This window comes from Microplitis demolitor, chromosome 2 (assembly GCF_026212275.2).
Source record: "Microplitis demolitor isolate Queensland-Clemson2020A chromosome 2, iyMicDemo2.1a, whole genome shotgun sequence".
Lineage (NCBI taxonomy): Eukaryota > Metazoa > Arthropoda > Insecta > Hymenoptera > Braconidae > Microplitis > Microplitis demolitor.
The window spans coordinates 17079841-17105746 of record NC_068546.1 but is presented as its reverse complement, the minus strand read 5'-3'; the positions used below and the strand labels follow the sequence as shown (position 1 = coordinate 17105746).

General features: G+C 30.7%; 2 protein-coding genes across 6 annotated transcripts in view; one reads left to right on the top strand and one right to left on the bottom strand.

Moving 5' to 3' along the window:
• The window catches only part of LOC103576410 (uncharacterized), a 313115-nt gene that overhangs the window by 149668 nt on the left and 137541 nt on the right, over window positions 1–25906 (bottom strand). The gene's annotated exons all lie outside the window — the stretch shown is intronic.
• LOC128667252 (uncharacterized) lies at window positions 4409–6282 on the top strand. 3 transcript variants are annotated; one of them, XR_008404533.1, is made up of 5 exons: window positions 4409–4668; window positions 4764–4939; window positions 5278–5485; window positions 5975–6089; window positions 6175–6282. XR_008404533.1 is itself a non-coding variant. In XM_053742848.1 (5 exons), exons 1-3 carry the CDS (start codon window positions 4425–4427, stop codon window positions 5471–5473), a joined length of 504 nt encoding a protein of 167 aa, XP_053598823.1. In that variant the 5' UTR covers window positions 4409–4424; the 3' UTR covers window positions 5474–5485; window positions 5975–6089; window positions 6175–6282. The 3 variants fall into 3 exon arrangements, 2 of the variants coding, with proteins under 2 accessions (XP_053598823.1, XP_053598824.1); XM_053742848.1 differs by having other exon boundaries at window positions 5390–5485; XM_053742849.1 differs by having other exon boundaries at window positions 5141–5485.

Below are 25906 nucleotides of genomic sequence, written 5' to 3'. Positions count from 1 at the left end.
TTACAGTACTCTTACATAAAAAATAATCATATATATTTTACATCGGAACATTTCCTCACATTTATGTGAAAAATTTTACTTTCAAATGATGTATGTATTTTGACGGCATTGTGACAGGAAGGGTTATGCGTAAAAATTATGTATCTGTTATAATTAATATTTTTAGGGCCAGTTTTTAAATCCGGGATAAAATTTTATCCGAGATAAAAGGGTTACCAATATAGAAAAAACAAGTAAAATAAACGAAATGACGTTGTCCGTGTCACGATCGGAGAGAGTGAAGGCGACGGGCGAAGGGTTATTATTAATTAATTATTTAGTAAAATTACCCACAATATTTATTCTATTACTCAACCAAGGAGCCTAATAGGACCGTCACGTGGCTAGTGTGAGAATGTTTAATATTTGGCAAGTTTTGATTACTAAATATGTCTATTTCGTACCGAGCGGAAGTACGATAGACAATCCCGATCGTTGACCTGCGTGGCTTTAGGGTAGGTCAGGGATTTTAAAGCGAGAGGGAAGCAGGTAGGTGAATATGGGCCCTCGAGAAGTCCCTGTTCTTTTACGTCTGTCTCTTTCTGTACCCGTTAACTTAGGAATGTTAGAGTAAGAGGTATAAATAAGAGAAAGATGATTTTAAAAAAAGAAAAAGAATCTGTATATTCTCATAAAATTATAATGTTGTTTACATGTGTGTACTAAAATTAACAATTATGATTAACTTACCACTCAGCTGGAGGTGGTTTACAATCTCGCTGATCACACTCTCTCACAATTCACCACTTTGAATTTATGATCGCGGAATTGTTTTTGTTTAATTCGCTGGGACCCTGCCCGTGGCTTAGGGATTTTACTCAGCGGAATTTGATGCACTTTTCGGACTCGGAGCTACTGGGGTGCCAAGCGGATACACTCCCCTATCTGTCGAGTACGAGTATGAGTATTTAATTTTTATTTAGGAGTTCGATCTAGGAGTCTGGTTTCCTAGGCTATAGACCGTCACGAGACCGATGATCCTGATGAGTCGAATCGACCGCGATTTTTGCAAGATTAAAATCTAGGTATTTGGCCACGGAGCCCGATTGCCTAGGCGGTGGACCGTCACGTGGACAACGATTAAGATTTTATCTCTGATTCGCGGTACTAATCGGACTTGGGCCGATAGAACTAATCGGAGATTTTAACTTATAGAACTTCGGAGCGAGTGACTCGAGATCCGACAGAGGTTCGTTCAGATTAGCGATTGACTGCCTTCGTTAGATTTTCGGCAGTTTATATACTCTAATTTTGATGGGAAAGTCATAGGGTTTCTTATGCAACCAACCGGTCCATCTCATCATTTCGGACAACAACATGATGAGTAAGTACATGGATCCGGTTTAGGTACCTTTCTAAAAATTAGAAAAGTCCATTTATGGAAATTGAATCATATTATTTTTGTGTAAACAACAGCGGATGAGTAAATGCTCTATTGGAAGTACATAGATCCGGGTGACTTTCGAAATGTCATAGGTGACTCGGAATATGGAAATGAGATGGTCATAGAATCTTTGTATATATTGGAATTTTAATTAGAAGTCCGGTGCACACGTGCAGGTGTCCCGCTGAGTCACAGCTAAACTTGTTTTTGGGTACTACGCCCGTACACACACACATACACATTCTCTTATAACTGTATTGTAAATAGATGTACGCAGGTAAGCGTGGATGCAAGATGAGTATACAGCTAAAATACGTAGTTGGGTTTGAGCATAGACTCTGTCCCTTTTGATGAAGAAAGAGAGAGGGAGACAGGTATATTATCATATCTGTCGATCTTCGTCTATCCTTACTCATCGTGCACGCACTTACATAGGTTCCTGCGAAAAGCGAAAGGATCTCGATGAGAAGAGCTGGGGTGCAGTTTGGTAAACCCTTCTTGAAAGAAAATGAAAAATTTATATATATATATGTATGGTTAAATCGCGATACGTATATATCGATTATTACATCCGCGAGTAGCTCCCCCCTGAACTTTGTTAAATATTAAAATCAAAATAAATACATGTGAGAGATGACACATAAAGATTAACCTCCGATTGTAAAAGTTTAATTACTGACGGAAAATGAAAAACTAGTAAGTAATTATTACTGAAACATTATTATTATAATGTAATTTAAACAAGTAGTAATAATTGTTGTATAATACTTCAAAATATTAAAATTTTGGTTTTATTTAATAGGTAAATTTATAATCTATCCACGTATCTATATAGCAGTGATAGATGGAAATCATTAATTTTGTAATGTCATCAGATAATGACTCGGACGATGGAAATGTAAATAATTATGTCGAAATCGAAGAACAAAGAAGAATTCATGTATTTCGTGTACGTCAAAATTACTACGAAATTTTTAATGAAAAGCAATTTGTGGATTGTTTTCGATTCTCGAAAAATTCCACACAGTTATTGTTAAATCGACTTGCTGGACATTTTGAATTGTTTTCTGAAAGGTAAATTATTTATTTATGTATTTTTTCTACAAAAGGGATTACGTTAACTTAGGTAATTGTATCAATTAACAGCTTTGCTAATGAAAGAAAATCTATGAAACTATTGATATTCGTCTTAAATTAGTTACATAGTTTATTGAAAGAAAGTTATTCGATAAATAAAATAAATTTTAATATTTTTCTTAATCAAAACTAAAATTAATATGTACAATTATCCAGGAGTAAATGGTCACCTTGTTTCTAAAATTAAAAATTTACAAAATTAATTATTACAACTTTTTAAATAACTTTTTTTTTGTTGAATAAATTTTAAAAGTAAACATGTTTCTTTCTTTTTTAGAAAATATATATTGAATTTTATAAAAATACAGACCATGTTTTTTAGTAAATGTTACAGAATAATTATAATTATTTTTCAGAAATGATGTAGTACGGCCCATTACGCAACTCTTAATCACCCTACGTTTTCTTGCAACTGGGAGTTTTTATATAACAGTCGAAAACTTCATTGGAATTTCGAAAAGTACAGTTTGCAAAATAGTGCACAGCCTTTGTCGTACAATAGCTTCGCTACGTAATGAATTTATTCGTTTCCTATCAACTGAAGAACAAATAATACAAAACCAAGTAGAGTTTCATCAAATAGCGCGTTTTATACGTGCTGTTGGTTGTGTCGACTGCAAACATGTAAAAGTGGCGTCTTTTGGTGGTAAGGATGCTGAGATTTATCGAAATAGGAAAGGAACTTTTTCTATTAACGTGCAAGTAATATGTAATGCGCACTTAGAAATCATCGATATTGTAACCAGGTAGCCAGGGTCAACTTACGATTCTACCATTTCTACAAATTCAAGAATACATAATCTTTTTGAAGATGATACGTTTGGTGATGCATTACTTTTGGGTGATTCGGGGTATGCAAATTCTTCTTATTTGGTAACTCCACTGCAGGATCCACAAAGCGCTGCCGAGCAGCTTTACAATGAATCTCGAATAAGAACCTGGAATAGTATAGAACGAATATTTGGTGTTTGGTCCAGGCAGTTTGCTGTCTTAAATGGCATGCGAGTTCGAAAAGTTGAACGTGCTTTGACTATTATTGTAGCTACTGCTGCATTATACAATATGTTGAGAAGAGAAAAGCCACGAGCTCCTCTAACAGTGCCGATTGACGAATACCAATTAATTCAGGAAGTACAAAATCCAGTTATTGGAAATGTAAACTTACGGCAAATTTTGATTGATGAATACTTTCATAAGTATATTGAAAAAATATTCATTATAAGCATACAGTAATAATACTGTATTTTCATATAGTACTAATTTCCTCAAATTTAACCATTTAATTTTTGTAATTATAGTTTAATTCGGCGAAATTGAAGAAAAATACTATTTTTACAATTTTTTATCAAAAGACTTGATTATCTCATTTCTTGGACTAAAATATTTATATTTTGCTTCATCATAATAATCTACTGTCATTATCTATATTTTATTAATTAAACATACGAAGATCACTGAGCAAAAAAAATTGACATATCATTGATTTTTACAATCAATTTATTGAAATATTTGGTAAGTCAATTTTTATTTAAATATTTATTCAAATTACATTACTCAAAAAAATAAAAAACGTCCACGAAAAAAGTAAGAGTTATAAGGAATTTTACAAATCACATGTTCATTGCAAATTTTATAAATAACTTAATTGTAACTAGTATTGAAATCTGTCATTTACACAATTAAATAAATTAATAAGAAAAAATAGATATTACTATTGATAAAGCTATTTTTTTTTTGACTTTGGATTTTTGTAATTGATGAAATAATTGAACTTTATAATTAGATTTGGTAATTTTTTTATTTTTTGTAGAGTGATCATGGAAAACTTAAAAAAAAAGAAGTTGCTAGCAAACGTGCTCCCAGAATGACCAGTGATGAAAAACTGTTATTAATTAAATTAGTTAATGAACATAAAGATGTGATCGAAAGTAAAACAACTGACAAAGTCTCTTTGAACGATAAGGAGGAAGTATGGAAAATAATAACTGGACCATTTAATCAAGACTTTTCTTCTAGATCTTCTGTTAATTTACAATCAGTTTGGAAAAATATAAAATTGTTAGCCAAAGAATATTCACAAAAATTGCGAAAACAAAGCATGGGAACAGGTAAATATTTTCAATTTTTTTAATTTTTATGATAGGATGAGAATATTACAAAATTGACCAATAAAATTGAATAAAAACATTTGTACTTTTTCAAGGTGGCGGGGGAATGATTATCTCTAACAATTCTATCTTCGATGCAGCTCTAAACATAATGAATAATGTGACAGTACAAGGACAGAGTAATGAATTTGACAACGATGCTGAAGAAATGACAGTTGATGAAATTTTTACTTTGGATGGCGAAGATGATTCAGATGATGAAGTATTTGAAGTAAGTTAATATTAATATTATTTGTAGTTACAATCATATTATTAGATAATCTTCGAAAAATAAAGATTAATATTTTTTAAACTTTATAATAAAAAAAAACCTAATTTTTTTATTAAATTTTTGTTTACATTTATGATATTCTACTTTCTTCAATTAATATTTAGCTGTTGCCTAAATTTTATATTTTTCTACTTTTTTTAGTATTTGTTAAAGAACAACAACGTTAAAGATTGGAAAAAAGGTAATCCATCCAATCTCAAATCATAAGTAAGCGCACCTTTGAAGGTTAAAAGTACATCTTTTCATAACAAATGTAACAACGAACAAAAACCATATAGTAAACTTTCTGATAAATCAGTATCTATCAAACCCAAGGATGAATTAGCGTCAGTTCTCTTACAAAACGCCCAAGAAAAACATGAATATGAAATTGAATTGTTAAAACTACAGATAGAAAAGGAACAACTACTGGTTAGAAAATTAGAAGAAAAACGATTAGAAAGTTTGAGTGATAAAGATGAAGAGGATGTTTAGAAAAACTTGATGGTAACATATAAAATACGTATAAATAATAATAGTAAAAATAATAATATTAGTTATTAATAATTATTATTAAATTGTATTTCATTATTAAATTACTAATTTAAATATTGCTATTATTTTTATTTTCATATAATGTCTATTCTATTGATATCTAATTAGATCGCTAAATTTGTTAATTTTTGTTAGATTCGTTTTGTAGAAATTAAATTCAATTTTACCCCGGATAAGAAATTCACAAAAAGAATTTCGCAAAACAACAAATGAAAAAGCCGTTTCCATGGTATTCAACAACATTGTTTTGTTATAATATCAATCTTCTTATCAATTCAGTATTTCAGTAACATCCTAGTAGTATTTGCTTTCATTAATTGTTCTTTGCATTCGAAAATTGTGATAAAATGTCTTATTGTAAGAATTTGTGAATACTAGTATTATAATTTATACTTTTTATTTAATTACCATCATTATTAACGATAAAAACTTTTTTTCCAGTTACTCAAGCCGATGATTTCAAAATGTCAAAACTTCGTTTTATCGATTATGAGAATTATTTCAATTCCAATGATTGGAAAGACGTGGAGGACCCCAGTTACTACGATAATTTTTTGTAAGTTGTTTTAATCTGTATTACTACGTATAATTATTTGAATTAATTTTATTAATTTTGCAATTTTCATTCTATTTTAAAACAGGGTTGTTGCTAACAATTGTCACTTCCGCCCACGTAAGTCTATGGCAGAGATTATTGTTCGATTCACTACTCTCTGTGCTGAGTTTGCTAGCTACAAAGAAGAATTTAATGGAAATGGTCAGGTTCCTGATTGGCCCTATTGGGATTTATTTATTAATTATTAGAACAAGGTCAATGAACGAAAAGAGTAATGAGATGAAGGGGAAAAGGAGGTGGCAACTTTACTATGAAACATTTCTTCCGTTTGCTCGTGTTATTTATTTATAATTTATCTTGATAATTTGTGTTCATCCAGTTTATTTCATCTTTAATAAAAAAATTGTATTTTCAGTTAAAGCAGACTCCAAAATTTTGTTAGTAATTTTATTATTAGTTGTAAATTTTATTTAACATTTCAGAAAGTTATCTTCCAGGTTTCCAGACTCAACATTTAATGCTATTGATAAATTAATTTAATAACACGGTTGGCTCTCCAGGTGATTTTGACTGCTAATGAAAACAGCGCGATAAAATTTCGTTTTTACATTTTTCTCCCAAATTTCTTGGTGAATTTTGATCAGCGTCAGACGCAGTCAATCTGGTCAACATCACAGCTAAGGACGAGATCACAGAGACTTATCAAATAGTATTTGTTCGTCACACCTTTTCATAACTACTTTGAGCACCAAAGACGCGTTCAATTTTCATTTATGAAAAATAAAGAATAAAGCTCATCAGGATACCTACGTAGATTAATAGATAGATCCCCTCCGATGAAATATCATGAATGATGATCTACTGAAACTAGCATGATCAGTCTTTCAACCAACGGAGAGCCATAACGGCTATGGAGCGCCAACCACACTCCGCCGTGGCACGCGTAAAATAGAAGAGAACGTCATACTTTATATATAAATTTACAACTGTATTTTCATTCCCTCATAAATAATTAAAATAATTATTTTTATTGTTATTAATATATTTATTTTATTATTAGACATTTTATTTGGTTTTGCTAATTTTTATCGTAATTATTCTTTTTAATTAAATTAAATACAAATAAATAACAATAAAAATAATTATTTACAAGCAGCCCGATAAAAAACGTTTGGATCCAATCAGATATGTCTAGATCTCGTTATTCTGTTTATATCCAAATACATCCAAATATTTGATCTTGCTAGATATAAGCATATATAATGATATCTGCTCAGATCTAATCATATATAAGCAGAGATAGAGATGTATTAAGATTGATATCCAAATAGATATACGTATATCCAAACATTCATAAATATATATGCTCAGATTCAACTATATATTAGCATATATAAAAATTGATATCCATGCAGATATGATTATATCCAAGCATATACGAGTATGTATAGTTATATTTGCTCAGATCCAACTATATATAAGCAGATATAAAGATTTATATCCAAGCAGATATTGTTGTGTAGCCAACGGGTTACACAGTGCTCTCTATGACCATCTTACAGAGAATAACAGAAACTAAATATATTTATAAGCGGGACTTTTAAATACCTAATATATTCAAATATAAAATAGATATAAAGTGGTTATATAGAATTAGTAGATATAAAATAAAAATTAAAATCAGAGCACAATTATTGTAATGGTCACTTAGAATATAAGATGAATGAATATTTCGAGAAAACCCACGAGGATCCTCTGCCAGACGTTAACTGCTATATCTTTATAACTATAATCCTCTTGTTGGCAAAACTTTCCCAAAATATTCATAAACAATCAAGGGATTATTTTGCTGTGACTAAGCTGCAGACAATAGGGCAAGACTTCATGGCAGCGACAGTCCCGGAGAAAATGAAGCTGTTCTGACGTCAAGGTCCGCGTGGACTCGGTCTATTGAGAGGGGATGAAAGCGAGATATGGTAGGACCTAACAACAGCGTGCGCAACCACCCTCGCTATTCTCACATCCCCCTCTCTCGTAACTGAAGAGAAGAATCACAGGAGAACGAAGGAGGACGCTCTAAAATTTGGCATTCGTAATTCATTCATTCAGAGCCTAACAAGCATTTTTGAATATTGATTATTTTTAGAGAGTATAATTTTTATAAAGTACAAGCAGTTTGTAAAAAGTATATGAAAAAAATAATTGTTATTTTACTCAATAAAACCATTAGTTTTATTTAGTTAAAAGTAAAACCTACAATAAAATATTTGTTTTAAATTCGAATTCAAATTATATTTCGCGCGATGGCATATAAAATATTCTCCGCGAGTTGAACGCCTCCAAGTTCCTGATGGCGAATTAAAAGAACATCTTTTACTATAGTCAACCAGGCGGCTATACAACAGTACACTTATATCCTACCGTATACAAGTACATATAGTTATATCTGCTCAGACCCAACTGTATGTATGTGGATATATAGATGCAAAAATAATTCATATCCAAGTAGATATACGTATATCCAAGAATTTTTGACTATATCCAAAAATGTGTGTATATATGAAGTCATATTTAATCAGATCCAATAATATTAAAGTACAGATAAGGCTCCTGAATCGTCGAACTGTCAGGATTCTACTACGAATAAGACATTAAATGCAAAGTTTTTTTATTTAATTATGCACGAATATCTGAGTAATATGCGAAAATTAAACACTTTTATTTATTATATATATATAAATATATATGGGTCATTCCATCAGATAAAGTTATTTTTATGGGCGACCCTCGCAGATTTGGTTCAAACTTTGTGGAGTTATTCTGTGTATTAAAAAAAATATTCTCTGAAAATTTGAGCCTTCAATGTGTAGCTGTTTCGAAGTTATGACTTTTTGAATTTTAAGGAAATTTTTTTTTTTTAACTTTTTCATTAATTTTTTTGGAGAAAAAAACTTTTTTAAAAAAATGAGCACATAACAGTTGTTCGTAGGAAAAATTCTCAGCTTTCCAATAAAAATATCCATTTTTTATTTTAAGTTACAGAAGACCTTTTAAAATTCGATTAAAGAAGAAAAAACGATTTTTATGAGTGTGCGGCAGTTGATACATCTATTTTGATATTTTTTCTGAAAGCTGAGACTTTTTCCCACAAAATATGTAATTTTCACGATGTGCATATTTTTTGTTTGGACTAAATTAAATAAAATACAAACTCTCTATAATTAAAAGACTTTAATTCTTAACTGTTTTGAGAATGTTGATGCATTTTTAACACAAATATATCCCAGACTATCAACGATAGGTGAAAAAGGGTGCACTGCTTGTGTTTCTTTCACCGTACTCGGCTTCAAGTATCGTATATCGTAAATATTTATTTTCTATAAGAAGTCCTTATTCTCTGATTAAAAGAAACGATTCAAAACGATTTGTAATGTTAAATCCCTATAAAAAGGATGATTCAAAAGTATTGAAAAGCATTAAAAAGAATTCAAATTTTTTTTTCCCAATCGTTTTAAATTGTTTCTTTTAATAAGAGTTGGTTATAAAAGTGAAATCAACGCCAGTATAATTTTGAATTGCTCGGATGGATAAATCTTGTGGTGTGAGGATATGTTTTCTGGTATGCATCTGCAGTAGAGCTCTGACAACAAAAATTATAAAACTATTTTTCATGATACCAGCATCGAAGCTTCAAGTCTGGGAATTAGTAATTTGAACTTTGATTTTTGTGTTTTGTTTAATAGTGATTTTAGACTGTTAATGTTATCTGCATTAATGACAGTTCTGACTTTGTAATCAAGTTTGATAAAAATTTGTGAAAATAATAAATAGTATTTATGGTTTCTGTTTAATTAAAAATCGCAAATCATAAGTTATGCGTACACCAATGGTTGATCACACCATTGGTCTTAAATTAACTTGATTCTAACTGGCTGCTGACACTGAAACTAATTTTTAATGCAGGTAATCATGAAAAAAATAGTGTGAACCACGACTTCAGATTGCAGTTATTGTCAGATTTTGCCTACGGCTCGGGCAGACTGCTTCACTCTCGTTTGATATCGTTTCGTTTCATCTCTTGCTACACAATGAACTATAAGAGTTTGATAAAACTATAAAATCAATGACTTATATTTAAACAATTATTGATTTTGTTCAAACAAAAAATAAATACATCGTGAAAATTACATACTTTGTGGGAAAAAGTCTCAGCTTTCAGAGAAAAATATCAAAATAGATGTATCAACTGCCGCACACTCATAAAAATCGTTTTTTCTTCTTTAATCGAATTTTAAAAGGTCTTCTGTAACTTAAAATAAAAAATGGATATTTTTATTGGAAAGCTGAGAATTTTTCCTACGAACAACTGTTATGTGCTCATTTTTTTAAAAAAGTTTTTTTCTCCAAAAAAATTAATGAAAAAGTTAAAATCAAATTTTTTCTCAAAATTCAAAAAATCATAACTTCGAAACAGCTACACATTGAAGACTCAAATTTTCAGAGAATATTTTTTTTAATACACGGAACGACACCACAAAGTTTGAACCAAATCTGCGAGGGTCGCCCCGTAAAAATAACTTTATTTGGTGGAATGACCCATATATATTAGACTGGGCGAAAAAAAACGACTATTTTTTTTTCTTTCGATACTATAAAAAAAGTATTCCTGATGACCAAAAAAAAAACTATTGCGCAAGTTCGAGCCCTTAATATTGATATTAAGAGGTGTATCGTTACGAATTTTCGTTTTATGACAGAAATTTCATATTGTACTCAAAACTCGTAAATCATCTATCTCAAAAATTTGAGCAATGTATATTTTTCAAGGAAATTGAATTCCCTAGAAAAAATCTCTCTCAGTAAATTGACGTAAAACGAGCTGTTTCCTTGTAACCGTGCCTTAAATATTGATTTGTTTTTTAGATTCTTTGTTTCTATTTTGAATTTGTGTTATTACTAGAAATATTAACATTTTTTCTAGTCAAGATACATATCTTTGAAGGAAATTTAGTGCTCTATAAAAAAGGCTCTTAATATTTTTCGCTAAATTCACTCTTTCAAAAGTTATTCAAGGTTGAAATTGAGTCAAAACGACTTAAATGACCTACAGTAAACCCCTACTCAAACCACAACTTTTTAGGCCGATCTGATCGTGGGTTCTCAATGGCTACTATTTTTTTCGATTTTTGAAAATTAAAAAAAATTTTTTTTTCTCTATTTTATCAAATTTTATCACTGGTTTCTCTCTTTCAACGTATTTTAAAAAACTTTGTGTATATTTTTTATCATAACAAGCATAGGAAATTGTTAATAATTAAAAAAGAATACGCGAGAGATTTATAAGAATATTTATAAATTCAAAATAAATGTTTTTTTTTTGTATACTGTTATTTATCCAAAGAAAAAAAATATTTATCGCATGCGAGTTTAATCCTAAACAAACCATCTATCGACAAAACTTACCAAAGAAATATTTAGTACCGATTACTAAATTTTTTTTTGGTGAAAACAGATATTCATTTTACCATAATGAGATTTAGTTAAGAAAAAAAAATGATTTATTACATTATAATAGATTATGTTAATGGGCACAAAATAGTTTCTTCTCCCAAATAAGTGACTAAAAATTTTGTTACTAAATCCATTTAGTACTCAGTAATAAATCCTTCTATCAGTGTAGGAAGTGGCATTGAAAATAATCATTAGTCTTTCTTAATTATTAACAATTTCCTATGCTTGTTATAATAAAAAATATACATGAAGTTTTTTAAAATACGTTGAAAGAGAGGAACCAGTGATAAAATTTGATAAAATAGAAAAAAAAATTTTTTTTTTAATTTTCAAAAATCGAAAAAAAATAGTAGCCATTAAGAACCCACGATCAGATCGTCCTAAAAAGTTATGGTTTGAGTAGTAGTTTACTGTAAAAAATTTTAAAGAAAATCAAAATATGCACTCACTTTAAAAAATGCAATTTAAATTTTAATAATAAAAAAACAAGTATTAAAACACTTGAAATAATTTTTTTGTATTTTTCTTCTAAAAGTACATGGGAAAATGATAGTTTTTTATTTAAACCATCCCCTAAAAAGTTATCAGTAAAAAACCATAAAAAGAGCGGTTTTCTTTAAAATTCGATATCTTTTGAACCGGTGATCAAAAAAATTTTAACATTTCGGAAAAAGAGTTTTTTGATAGGTACAAAAAAAAAAAAAAAAAAAATAGAGGAAATCTAAAATTAAAATTTATCAAACCGTTTGATTTGGCGTGGAATTCCCCATATATATATGTAAAGAAAAATATAATCTTTAATTTAAATACTCCCGCGTATCTTTTGATATTGTAATTTATGGTATTCATTAAAAAATAAATTTATTACATAAAAAGCGGATTACCGTAATTGTGAATTTGTAGTCAACATGGCAATTAATAACATTGAATGTCGTTCCCTTTCTTACAGGTAAAGTTTGTTGCTAGATTCATTCATTTAAGTAAATTACACGTGTAAATATTGTAAATAAATATCTTTTCTTACAGAAAAACTCAATTTTGTTCAAATTGGTTGTGTCGCCCAAATCACTATAAAACAATACCTTATAAAAAATTTACCTTATAAACTAATATCTTATATATATGGAGCATTCCACGCCAAATCGGACGGTTTTAAGAATTTTAATTTTCAATTTCCGTTATTTTTTGGTAGTTTTTAGTACTCATCAACAAACTCATCTTCCTAAGTTTTGAGATTTTTTTGATCATTGGTTTAAAAGATATGAAATTTTCAAAAAAACCGCTCTTTTCATGTTTTTTTGCTTTTAACTTTTTGAAAAATATTTTAAAGAAAAAAACTCACAGGATGAAAAAGTTTTATTTTTTCATAACCTTTGAAAAAAAAAATACAAATAATTTTTTAGAAAAATTTTTCTGTGTTATTTTTGAGTTTTAATACTTTGAAGTCGTTTTCTGGAAATCATGCATATTTTGATTTTCCTGAAAATTTGTGTCAACAAATTACTATCTATTCCACAACTCTTCAGATGGTTTCGGTCGTGGGACCTCTGCGGCTACTATTTTTTTTCGATTATTGAAAATTAAAAAAATTTTTTTCTCGCTTTAAATTATTGTCCGTACTGATTTGTGACACTGTGCACTTGTTTCTCTTCCATATTAAAAATTGATTTCGATATTTTATTATTCTTAGTAGAGATTTCAAAGCAGTAAGCGAAAGTTAATGCTATTTATAAGCAGTTATAATAAATGTTTTGATTTATTGAGAAGCAGCTATTTCGAAGCAAAAGAAACATTAGATTTGCTATACAATTCAGCCAAGACCTTTACAGGAGCTCTAAAATATCATACAATTATTCGAAAAAGCGACGAAACTGTATTACAAATGTTTTTAATTATTTCCGTGCTCTTTTAAAAATTTTACATTAACGGTTGTTTTATCAACTAGAGTACTCAGTTGGGATAGGCTATAGATATTTATTTAAAATAAAATATGTTTTATAAATTTAATTTTCTTTATTAAAAGTTTGCGTTTAAAGAAATGTCTTTACTCGAGAGTAATATCTTTAAGACTACATTATTTTCTAAAACTATTTTACAGTGAGGCCTATCAACCTCTCCTTCTTATCAAAAGTAAATAAAAAATACATATATATTTTCATCATGAAGAAAAACTGTAACAGGGTAATTTTAATAAACATGAATAATTAAATTAAGTTGAATTCGAATTTCGTTCCCGCCAATAACCGGCCAACGACCTCGTAAGTTACGAGTAGTGATGTGACTAGTCACCGGGTGTCGCATGGATCACTAAGGCCCGTCCGTTTGTCATTTCCTTAGTCTAAGAAAGTGGGAATAGGTTTCCGGAGAAATGAAACGATATAATGGACTGCGGAACGAAAAATAGTCAGAGTTGTCCAGACGACGAGAACTAACGGACGCAAATTTAACATCATAAAGGTAAATATATACGTCCGTTCACGCTTCACGTGGAACGAGGCGATCTGTTAATTAATATTTAACTTGTTAATAAATTATTAGGCCTTTAGGCTGGTAATTACAATAAATGATAATTAATTAACATACTAATGCGTACTGTTCATTGACAGGTTATCAATTGCTAAATTGCATTGTAAGCGAGAGAGAGTACGGGAAAATTTCGAGCAGCGAAAGAAAAAAGCTAGACAAGTAGAACGACCGGATAACAACTAAGACTCATCTTTGATGATTGGAGTTTTCTCGAAGTAAATTTATAATTAATTAAGGCCTCTGATTTAATTATTAGAGGGCCGAATTAATTATAAATAAATTACTTAATATCTTTTTGCTGGTTTCGTGGAATTAGATTGGTAGCTCAAGGCCCGTCGGCTAGTTTAACCACGCTTCTCGTATTTACCGTAAAACCTTTGCTGTGTACTCGTCGTTATGTCGTAACTCTAAATTTATTCTATTCGAGGCCTCTCGGCTGAAATAAAATAAATTTTTCCGCGTAAATTATTCCATAAATAAATTCAATTAAATTCAATAATTTAATAAAAGTATTCAGGCCTGTCGGCCGCTCTAGACAAAAGTTGTCCGCGTTGTAAGATCGTAAATTCAGGCCTTGCGACGCCAATTCACCGGCCGAATGTTCTAGTCAATTTTAACGTAATTCTAGTCGTAAATTTAGTTATAAAATATTTATAATATAAAGTTATAATAATTCTAGTTAAAATTATAAAATTGAAAATCAGAATTTTAAGACGCTAGAAAATTTACGGTAAAATTGTGTCGAGTGAAATTTAAGAACGGATTATTTCGTCAATAAATTAAGTTGAGTAAGAATAATTATCAGAAAGGATTGAGTAAATTGAATATATAGATTTTGAAGCAAATGTTAATAAGAAATTCATCTGTGAAAAATTAATTAATTAATAATTAAATTAACACCAAAATTAATTAATTAATAAATATAAAATAAATTAAATAAATCAGTGGAAATAATTAAGAATTAAATAATTGTGAAATTTTTATACTGGCAACTTTATTAGTGAAATTTTTGTATTGAAAAATTAAGTTTATTAATTGAGTATAAGAAAATGATGTTCTGTGATTCAGGTCCGGTGGACATGTTAAGTTTGTTTTAAATAATTATACATCCAGGGGATGATTTTAAATTAATATTAAGGTTTACCGTCCAGGGGACGAGATAATTTAACGTGAGTAGATGAATAAGAGGGTTTCTGGGCCCAAAATCAAAACAGCAGCCTACTTTACCGACCCATTATAAGCATGGCTGATGGTAATGTAGATTTGTTCTTATCGAAATTTTAGGCTGTTGTAGGTAATGTAGATTTATTTTATCGATATTTGGGAACTTTTTTTCATGTATGTGGTAATGTAGATTTGTTCTTATCGATATTAGGGGTTGTTATCGGTAATGTAGATTAATTTTATCGATATTTTGGGCCTTTATTCTCATTGATGATAATGTAGATTTGTTGGGACTTGCTCATGATAATGCAGGCTTGGTTGAAGCCTGATCATGGTAACGCAGATTTAATCGGAACTTGATAATGGTAATGAAGATTTCGTTGGGACCTATTTCCACTGATCGATAAAAGCAGATTTTTGGGACTTAGTGAATATTCAAGAACTCTTTAGTATATATATTTTTGAATTTTTACTGTTTTACGTAGGATTGGAGGGGGTCGAACATTCGAGAATTATCTCGAATTTTCTACGCATAAATTGGTGGGGATTCATTTTTTTTTTGATTTTTCTAGACCTTTGAACAGCTGTAAGGGGTTATGGCTAAAAATTCCAAAGTTTTTCTGAGAATATTGTTTATTTTGTTAGAAGAAGGGGGATTAACGGTTGATTGAACCGGTTTCGGGCCAATCATTTTTACTCTGTATCCCCACAAAGATTATTTTTTAGAGGGGGTTGTCATTATAAAACTCATGCTTTTTTTGTTAAGTCTTCCTAGTTATAGCTGTGCTAAATGGAGGAGCTAAGTAATAGTGAAAAACATTTTTTACGTATTAGTCATCCGGGTATGATAGACACTGATGAAATAGTTGAAAATTATTTTGGTGACATATGTCCAGAGTTTATTGGTTCTTTTCTTAGTGATCTATTTTCTTATTATAAAAATTTGGATATAATCAGAAGCAAACGAGATTCGTCGTGCCCAAGTTGCATTGCTCTGAGAGATTCGATAAAGAACTTATATAAAATCATTTAAAATCTTGAAAAATTAGAGAGTCGCATAGTTGATAAATAAATAACAATGGAGTATATGGTGGATTTCGTTAGTTATATAGTTTCTAATGGAAAATTTATTGTCAAGGAATTATGTGTCGTTGATATTTATAACCTAAATAATGCAAATGGTGTGTATCAATGCAAAATTTGCGTATTTAAATCACCTATCCAGTACACTGACACTGTGATTGTGCAACAAAGTGAAGATTAAGATGGGAATCGTCATGGTATTCACTGGGATACTGGTGATCATCCTTATGAATCATTGCAACCTATGGTAAAACAACTAGTTCAGAATGCACGATATTTTTATGTACAAGGGCCAACAATGCAAAAACGACTCGAAGAAATGATTGATTATGCAGTCCCAGTTATTGATTTAGAACAAATGAGATTTTTTTCGATTGATAATCTCGAAAATATGAACAGACCTCGATGTGAATTCAGATTCAACCACACCAAACTTGGACATTATGCTTGTTCATATGAAACTGTTCAGCAGCTAAAACAATGGTTTTTGAAATATTGGGGCTGTAATCCATCATATGAGAAATCAGTACAGTTATTCTATCAACTATCAGATTTGAGAAAAATGGATGCAGCTGACATCGCTTGTCTTGATGATGTGTTCATTCTCCAATTCGCTCGATCTCAAATACGATTTGTCTGGGATAAACTACCAATTAATTTAAAACAGAACTTTAAAATTATGGACTATAAGTTTTGCATTGAACATAATTCAATTAGAAGTCCTGATTATGATGTCCCAGGAATTCATCTTTATCCTTACAAAAAAGATTGTACTAAGTGTAAAAAACTAAAAGATGCATTAAAATAATTATAAATGCATACTTAACATTTATTTCAAACTTATATAATTATATGTACTTTTCATGCTGTATTAATTGATTATGTGAATTGGGTATAAGCAAAAATAAAATTTATTAAAACATATTTTTATTTGTGAAAAATTTATTTATTTCTTTCAACCTTGTTATCTAATACAATAATTATTGAGTTAATTTTCTTACAGTACTACTTAATGGATTATATTCAATAATACGATCATGCAGAATTAAGCAGTATGCTGACGTCTGATCGGGAAACTGATCATTTGATTCAAATTCAACAAGAATGTCAACTGGTCTAGATTTGATTGATTCATTTTGTTTTGAACAATCAATAATGTAGAGTGGTGCTTCTTCCAAAAATCCTGCTTTAGTTAACAATGGTTCCGGCTCTTTATTATAGTATGACGCTTGAAAATTAGTATACATATCATACAATAAAGCATACTGATTGCGATTAATGTTTAGATTCAAATTTTCATATGGATAACTTTGAGAATTGAGGAAAACTTTTACATCTCGGATATTACAATGATCAAAGTGACTGGAATTTTTCGTCACAATATTTTTTCTTGCAGTTTGAAATCCTAGAACCAAATATCGTGGTTTCTCCAATTGCGTCGAAGTTTTGATAGGCCAAACATGTTTCGTTGTTTTCGGAAGTAGTGGATATTCATATAATTGCCATGTACGGTAGCTTAATGGAATAGCTGGATCATTTGCGATAAAACTGAGTGCTTGAATCTTCTGTTTATCCAACATTGTAATGTATGGTACATTCCATTCCACTTTATTAAGAACTATTTTAACTTTTTCAGCAGCCTCTCGAGCAGCAGGTGTATGTGGATATGAGTTAATATCAGTGTTTGATCTTATGAGAATTAATTCATGTTTAGCATTCATAATAATCCGATCATAATCTTCAGCGTATCCAAGTAATAAAATCAGCGGTATAGAAATATCGAAATATACGTCACCATTAGTCAATTTATCATTAGTTTGTAACCACCCGGCGTTTTCCATTAAATTAGCCTGTCCGGGAGTTAAAGATATATAATTCTTCATAAGACTTGTAATTCCAACATTCTTGCATCTATCAATTTCGATAGCATTCAATTCGTAGCGTATTTCTTCAAACATGTGACAAATGGCCATGTTAACCAACTCCATAGTTTCACTAACAGCAGTGCCATCTTCTTTCGTAAATCTCCCACAAATGTGTAAAGCACTCTTACTCGGTAGAATGCATAAATCTTGATGTTGAATACTGATTCTTATTTCATCACTATTATTAAATGTTGTTGAAGCATAAGGTTGATGTGAATGAACCTCATAGTGAGAAATCGATTCGTCGAAGATTATTGGTTTTTGGATGTTTAAGATTTCCGCCATGGTACTATAATGCAGCACAAATTGATTTTTCTTATTTTACCGATCTTCCACGTAATTTTAATCCCAGGCTTTTGAGAAATTGGGCGTTCTGAGATGTTAGCACCCCGACAGGGACACGACGACTGATGGGCTTTAGGCATGATGCTTGACTTTTATAACTACCTCCAATTTTTTTATCAAATACAATCCCCATTATTTCACTGATTTTATATGCAATCTTATTGTAATCGTTTCACCACGAAAATTCACCAAATTCCCATCTTGATCAACAATTCGCAGCTGAAGATTGTGTATTGACTGTACTGCGACTGGTAAGTAAATGATGTGGGATGGTACTTCGATGATCTTATATTCTGGTGCAACACTTGGGAAAAACTCATGAACTGTGTGAACTTTACGGTTATTCATATATGCAACAGTAGTAATATTGCACTCAACTCGCAGTGCATTGATTTTAAGGATTTTTATTGGTAAATCGGATTTGTGTAAAAGATATGGCGCAAGTCGGCGATTTCCAAATCCCAATAATGATGCGATAGAATCTTTCGGCTCAAAATTTACAATTTGATTACATTTAATTTCACTATGTAATTCATTGTTATTTGCTCTGATACTCAATTCTACTCCCTCAGGTAATTCCTTTATTAAATACTTTTCAATGTCACGTAGTTCATAACTTCCGGTTGGTATTGTTGTAATTTTATCTGCTTCCTTCCCATTTATGCTGGATAAATACAACTTATTACAACCTTCATCGATATTAGGTATAGAATTGAATGTTAACAACTCTACAAGCCCCAAGACATAACTTTTCCCAGGCGATAATTCAATGGGTGGAAAATATTGAGCTTCCAATGTGGAGGTCGCTCCAGATAGTGTTAACGTCAACGAATCAGCCATGAATAAACACATTTTACACTCGTCTCATATATTTATAATTGATTATTTAGAAATTTGAGACACAAGTGTCCACATATAACGGTATCATAATCTTGATATTTCTGATGATTATATTTCACGCTACCAACATAGAGATATTTCATGAGTTCATTTGGTGGTTGAAGGTTATCAAAACTGTCAAAATAAATGACGTCATCACCATTCTTCTTGTATGCAACCCAATGAGTTTCACCAACATTTTTATCATCTAGATTTATGATTGCTGATTCCTTATTCCATGGACCAGATTTTGGTAAATTATTTCTCATGAAAACACCTCGGAAATTTGAAATTTTTAAATCCTTTGCATATTTGATTAAATCAAAATTGGTCAGAGCTCGATGAGGTAGCGTTACATGTTTTTTGAAGGAGGACTTAAATATCATCCCATTCCAGATTTGTATGGTGACAAGTATAACCCTTTTCCCAAGGCTATAGCTTCCATTGTTGAATTATGCCGTTTAGTCTCCTCCAATTCACGTTTAGCAGTCTTGGCAGCATCCACAGCTCTAGCGATACCAGCAGCGCCTCCAGCTAATGCACCAGTAGCACTTAAACCAGCAAGAATTGGTATTAAAAATGGTAGCAATCCACCTACCTTTAGTCGTGTTATGGGTAATACACGCGATGATCGTATATTTTTTTCCCACCAACCATTTTTACAGCTTCACGGGCACCCCGTAATGCAGACTTGAACGGTGAAATGAGTACACCGTCGTTCATCGTTTTTTTAGCTGATTTTATAATTTGTCGGATGGGAACAAGTCGTTTTTTTTTCTTTACTGTCTTTTTCCTCTTTTTACTATTTCTTTTTGACTTCCCCCTCTTTATTTTCAACTTCTTTTTAACTGTAGCCATCTTTTTCATGCCCATACCCAAACTTCTCTTTACTCTCATAGTTTTATTGACTCCCCAAGCCACAGCTTTTTCACCAAGGCTAGCATCTTTTGCATGAAGACGTTGTAAAGCTTTTTCAGCAAGCTCTTTATCAGCCGCATGACGTGTTGCCATATTGTCAGGATTTCTAGAATAAGCAATTTCATGAGCTTTACATGCTCTGTCCAGAGGATTTATACCTGGATCACCTCGAGCTAATCTTTTCGTTAATTTTGTACCAGGTCCACAGTACTGATATCCCGGCACATGTAATTCTATCGGTAGTTTATTTATAACACTGTTGATAAAACCTTTACCACGTTTAGTTTCAACTTTACTAATACGTCTGCTCTTAGCCATTGCAGATCTATGACTAATCTCAATCGTATAAATACTCGGTACTTATAAACATATTGTTGAGTCAGAATTGAGTCATCAGCAGATTAACATAGTATTTAGTGTCATCTAAAATAATTCGAAATGAAGTTTGAAAAACAGGCAGCAAAATTACCTGTGATCAATTTTGATCAAATAATTCAAGGTGATGAGAAAAAAATTCAAAAACGTCATGGTTCACTACTACCAAATACTGTTCAAGCAGTCCTTTGTGGGCCATCGAACTGTGGGAAAACGAATGCACTCCTTGCACTAATTACTCATCCTAATGGTTTGACATTTGAGAACATTTATGTATATTCGAAATCATTGAATCAGCCTAAATATAAATTCTTAGAGTCAGCACTACAGCCTATAGAAGGAGTTGGATACTTCCCATTTAATGATCATGAATCAGTTGTTAATCCAGATGATGCACAACTGAATTCGCTTATGATATTCGATGACGTAGCTTGTGAGAAGCAAGATCATGTCAGAGCATATTTTTGTATGGGGCGGTACAAAAATGTTGATAGCTTTTATCTCTGTCAAACCTATACACGTATACCAAAACATCTGATACGTGACAATGCCAATTTTCTTGTACTTTTTCGTCAAGATGAAATGAATTTGAAGCACATATATGATGATCATGTGAATACAGATATGCCCTACAGTGAATTCAAAGATTTATGTTCAGCATGCTGGAATGATAAGGAAAGTGATAATAAACACGAATTTGTTGTTATTGATAAGGATAGTGAATTTAATAATGGACGTTATAGAAAAGGTTTTAATTGTTTTATAAGTATAAATTAATCATACTCTATACAAATAGATCCAGTCATAAATAACATTCAAGTGTGCAAACATGGCGTGTAGAAATATTTCTCAGCAGAAAGATATGCTGCTTCAGATATCTAAAGTTAGTAATGCAATAAGACAGAAGCATAAAATATTAAAAGTTGATAAAGATACTTCTGAACAAGCTGCAAGTGAAATGTTTAAACCTATAGTGACGCCGTTAAGGACATCAGTTGAGAATTCTAAAGTTTTGAAACATAAAATTAAAGTAGAAGCTGTGGAAAACTTTCCGTTAAAGAAACGCGAACATAGTGACTATCCAAGTAACTATCAAACTGTTTATACTAATGACAGTGAAATATGTGATGGTCGAAATACTTTTGATGACTTAAATGGCGGTGGTACTAGTACCACCAACTTGGACGAAACCATTATATCAGATCCCCCAATCTCTGCAAGTACACCGCTGAGATATCATAGCTCGATCACCAAATATATTGAAATGTTAAATAAAAAAAATCCTAAAGGCTTAGATACAAGATTTGGGATTCGTAAAAAAAATAATTAATTATTTTTTGGAAATTCACCTGTCCAATTTGGTGATAATACAATTTCAGTGAATCATCAAAATTATGTCTTATCGCCAGGTCTTATAGAATTATTATTATACCATAATAATAAATTTGTTTCAAGTTAACAAATGATGGGCAGTTCGACTTAGACCAAACGAGGTTATGTAATGTTGCTGAAACTAAGAATGAAAGTGATGCAGTCACATATAATACTATGAAAGCTGCAATAAACCATATTGACGATAAATACAAAACTGTGAGCCAAAAAGTTGATAACCTCATGAAGACATCTAATGTCGAGCCAATGGATTAACTAAAAATTGCAATAAAACAGGAATTAGACAATGTGAAAACAATTAGTGAATATAATAAATATCGTATAACTGATCTTGAAGATAAAATAACAGTTGAAATAGTTAAGCTAGAGGATAAAATGACGAGTAAAAATCCAGACCTCATTATTGAATTGGCAACCAAAGTGAATGCATTAGAAAAACTTGTTAGTGAACAGATTCAACATATCGAACAGCTATCAACTCGTGTAACAACAGTTGTGAGATCTATAGTCCGCGATACTTAAACTATAGCAGATATTGATCGTAGGCTTTTTAAACTTGAAAAACATGGAAAGTAAGAAGAAAGTCATAGCTCAAGAGCTTCACAAACCGGCACGAAGAAATTATACTCGTCGTCATGTTGACATTCGAGGACTCGATGAAACTTGGCAAGCTGATTTGGTAGAAATGATATCATATAGTTCTGTAAATAGTGGATTTAAATATCTACTGACAATTATAGACGTATTCTCAAAGTATGCTTGGGCGGTCCCTATTAAAAGCAAAAGTGCTGGCGATGTCAGAAATGCTATGAAGTCTGTCTTACAACAAGGGAGGCATCCCAAAAATCTACACGTTGACCAAGGCAAGGAGTTTTACAATAAAGAATTCAAAGATCTCATGAAAAGTCATAAAATTCATTTGTACTCGACATTTAGCAACCTAAAAGCATCTATATGTGAACGTTTTAATCGAACTCTAAAAAATAAAATGTGGCAAGAATTCACAGCTCAAGGTAGTTATCGATGGATCGATATGCTTAAAAACTTAGTTGATGCATACAACAATACCAAACATCGCACAATCAAAATGAAGCCTATTGATGTAACGGCTGAAAATGAAAAACAACTATTCAAGAAGATTTACAAATCCCTTCAAATCCATCAACCGTTGTATAAAAAGAAAAGCAAGTTTAAAGTTGGCGATAAAGTGCGGATAAACAAATACAAGCACGTTTTCGAAAAAGGTTATTCCACAAATTGGACAACAGAAATGTTCACAATAAAAAGCGTGCAAAATACTAATCCAACAACGTACAAGCTTACTGATTATCAAAACCAATCAATCGAAGGTGGATTTTACAATGAAGAGCTTAGTAAAGTCAAATATCCTGATGTTTACCTTGTAGAAAAAATAGTGAAAAAGCGTGGAAATAAATATTTTGTAAAGTGGTTAGGATTTGATAGCTCACATAATAGCTGGATAGACGAGTCAGATTTATGAAAATTTTATTGTTTTAAAGATAATTTTTATATAAGATGTATTTTAATGAATAAATAAACAATTTTTTCTATATAAATGTTTTCTTTATTTTTTATGACTATTTTTTTTTTTTTTTTTTTTTTTTTACAAATTTTAATTTACAAGTGGAAAATTAATAATTATACATCATTTTTCTACTTCCATATATCCCCATGGCAGTGTATCTGTTAAATTTTCAAGCAAACGTCTTTTATCATCATTCCAACTTAATGCTAATTTTTGTTGTAAAACCGTTCTAACAACATGTTATTCACTTTTGATTAACCATTCTTTTTCTACAACGTTGCAATGTTCTAGAAGACATTTTTTAAAATCATCAAACTCAATCCTTCTTAAAGTTGAACCTTTAACCTCTTTAGCTCTTTTTTCAAATTTATTATTTTTATGTTTTCTATATGTATAAAGCTTGGCTCTTAAACCTATAAATTCCTCTATAATTTTACCATTATTTTCATCTTTCATAAGACCTAATACTTTCTTATTTTTTAATGGGATATTATATACATTATTAGGTGAATAATCAGATGTATCAAATTTATGAACGTCACGTTTAATAATTTCGTATATATTAGGCACTGTAAAATAATAAATGAGATTATCAGTATCTGTATACATTGATTTTGAGGTATCATTATGAAAATTTTTTTTTACATAGTTATAATGAAAATCATAGATGAATGTCTTAGCTAAATCAAGTATACTAAATCCAATATATATGGGTTTTGTAAGATGGACATGAACGTTTTTTAATTCAATTATTACAATGTCTTCGCCAAAAACAGTTAAACTATGAAAGTTAGGTTTAGAAATTAAAGATTTTGCACCAAAACGTCCTGTCCATTCTTTAACAATTTTAATTTCTTTATGTTTTCTAACATTTTCCATTGTTTTCCCAAATACAGAATTATTCATAAGCTTAAAAAAGTTTTTCTCAAATTCATTCTTCGCATTTTTACGGCAATCAGTATTTTTATCAATGTATGGTTGTAACCAAGCTGTTTCTTCGAAGCCTAGAACACGATGAACTCTTACGAGCCTCATACCTAACTGAAGACACTGCTGTAAATTCTTATAATGAATAACATATCTTTCTTTTGAATATAAAGTAGTAGTTAATTTAAATTGCTTACGGTTTGGTGGTACAAAATGCTCAGGGCATGATGGTAGATCTTTATGCAGATCATGAAGCTCTATTGGATATTCTAAATCTACCTCTAGTATAAAACCTTTTGATTCGTTTGAATTAAAAATAATATCTATATTATCCACAGTTATATCTTCAACCCATTTAAATGACTTACATGGTAGGGGCATGCTCATTGCAGCTCCATATAAGTTATTCACATCAAAATACATTAAATCAGATTCAGGTTTATTTGGATCAAAGTCATCACCCATAAATCGATTATTAGCTACAGCATGGCGATTTGTACACTGTGATACACCACCTCTTATACCTTTTTCTATAAATAATACCATTTCAGCATCATCTAGCAGTTCTAATTGAATACCAGTGAGCTTTAACATAGCATCAAAGGCTAATCCTGGTGCTGTATAATAATGGAGGGGATCTAAATTATAAGTATTATAGCAACTACGTCGAAAATTTTCAAAAATATCAGCTAATAATAAGACAACGGTTTTTAAATACAAATCAGAATATTCACCGAGCGTTTTAATATTAAATATGCTCCAAACTAATTTCGCATGATCATAATCTTCATCAGATATATTATTATCATTCAGTTTAGAATAAAAATATGATTTTTTAGGTAATTTATCTTCATTCAACTTTACTATAGAATCTACGTACTCATACGGAAATACTCCTTTACGAGTAGCTAAACTAAACTGTTCATGATCAGAGTAATACATTCGTGTAATTTGTTTATCATTATCTGTAAGATATGATGCTAGTTTCTCTAGACCCGATGCCATAAATCGAAATGAGTCAATAAAACGCAATTCAACTAATGTATTTTTAATAGACTTAGTAAAAGATATATAACGTTCTTTATTAATAGGTAAAACAGTAACTGAACCTTTAAATCCGGTCACTAATGATTTAATAATAAAATGCGAATCGTAACCTGATAAGTTATGAAAAATAATAGGTATTCTATGAGATTGTTTGTAATTTAAATTGCATGAATTATGCG

What these genes read in the sequence shown, in the direction of transcription:
- LOC128667252 (XM_053742848.1), top strand. Translation starts at nt 4,425, where the DNA reads ATGACCAGTGATGAAAAACTGTTATTAATTAAATTAGTTAATGAACAT. An exon ending in AAAACAAAGCATGGGAACAG is followed by an intron (nt 4,669 to 4,763) that starts GTAAATATTTTC and finishes TACTTTTTCAAG; the next exon opens with GTGGCGGGGGAATGATTATC. An exon ending in CAGATGATGAAGTATTTGAA is followed by an intron (nt 4,940 to 5,389) that starts GTAAGTTAATAT and finishes TTAAAACTACAG; the next exon opens with ATAGAAAAGGAACAACTACT.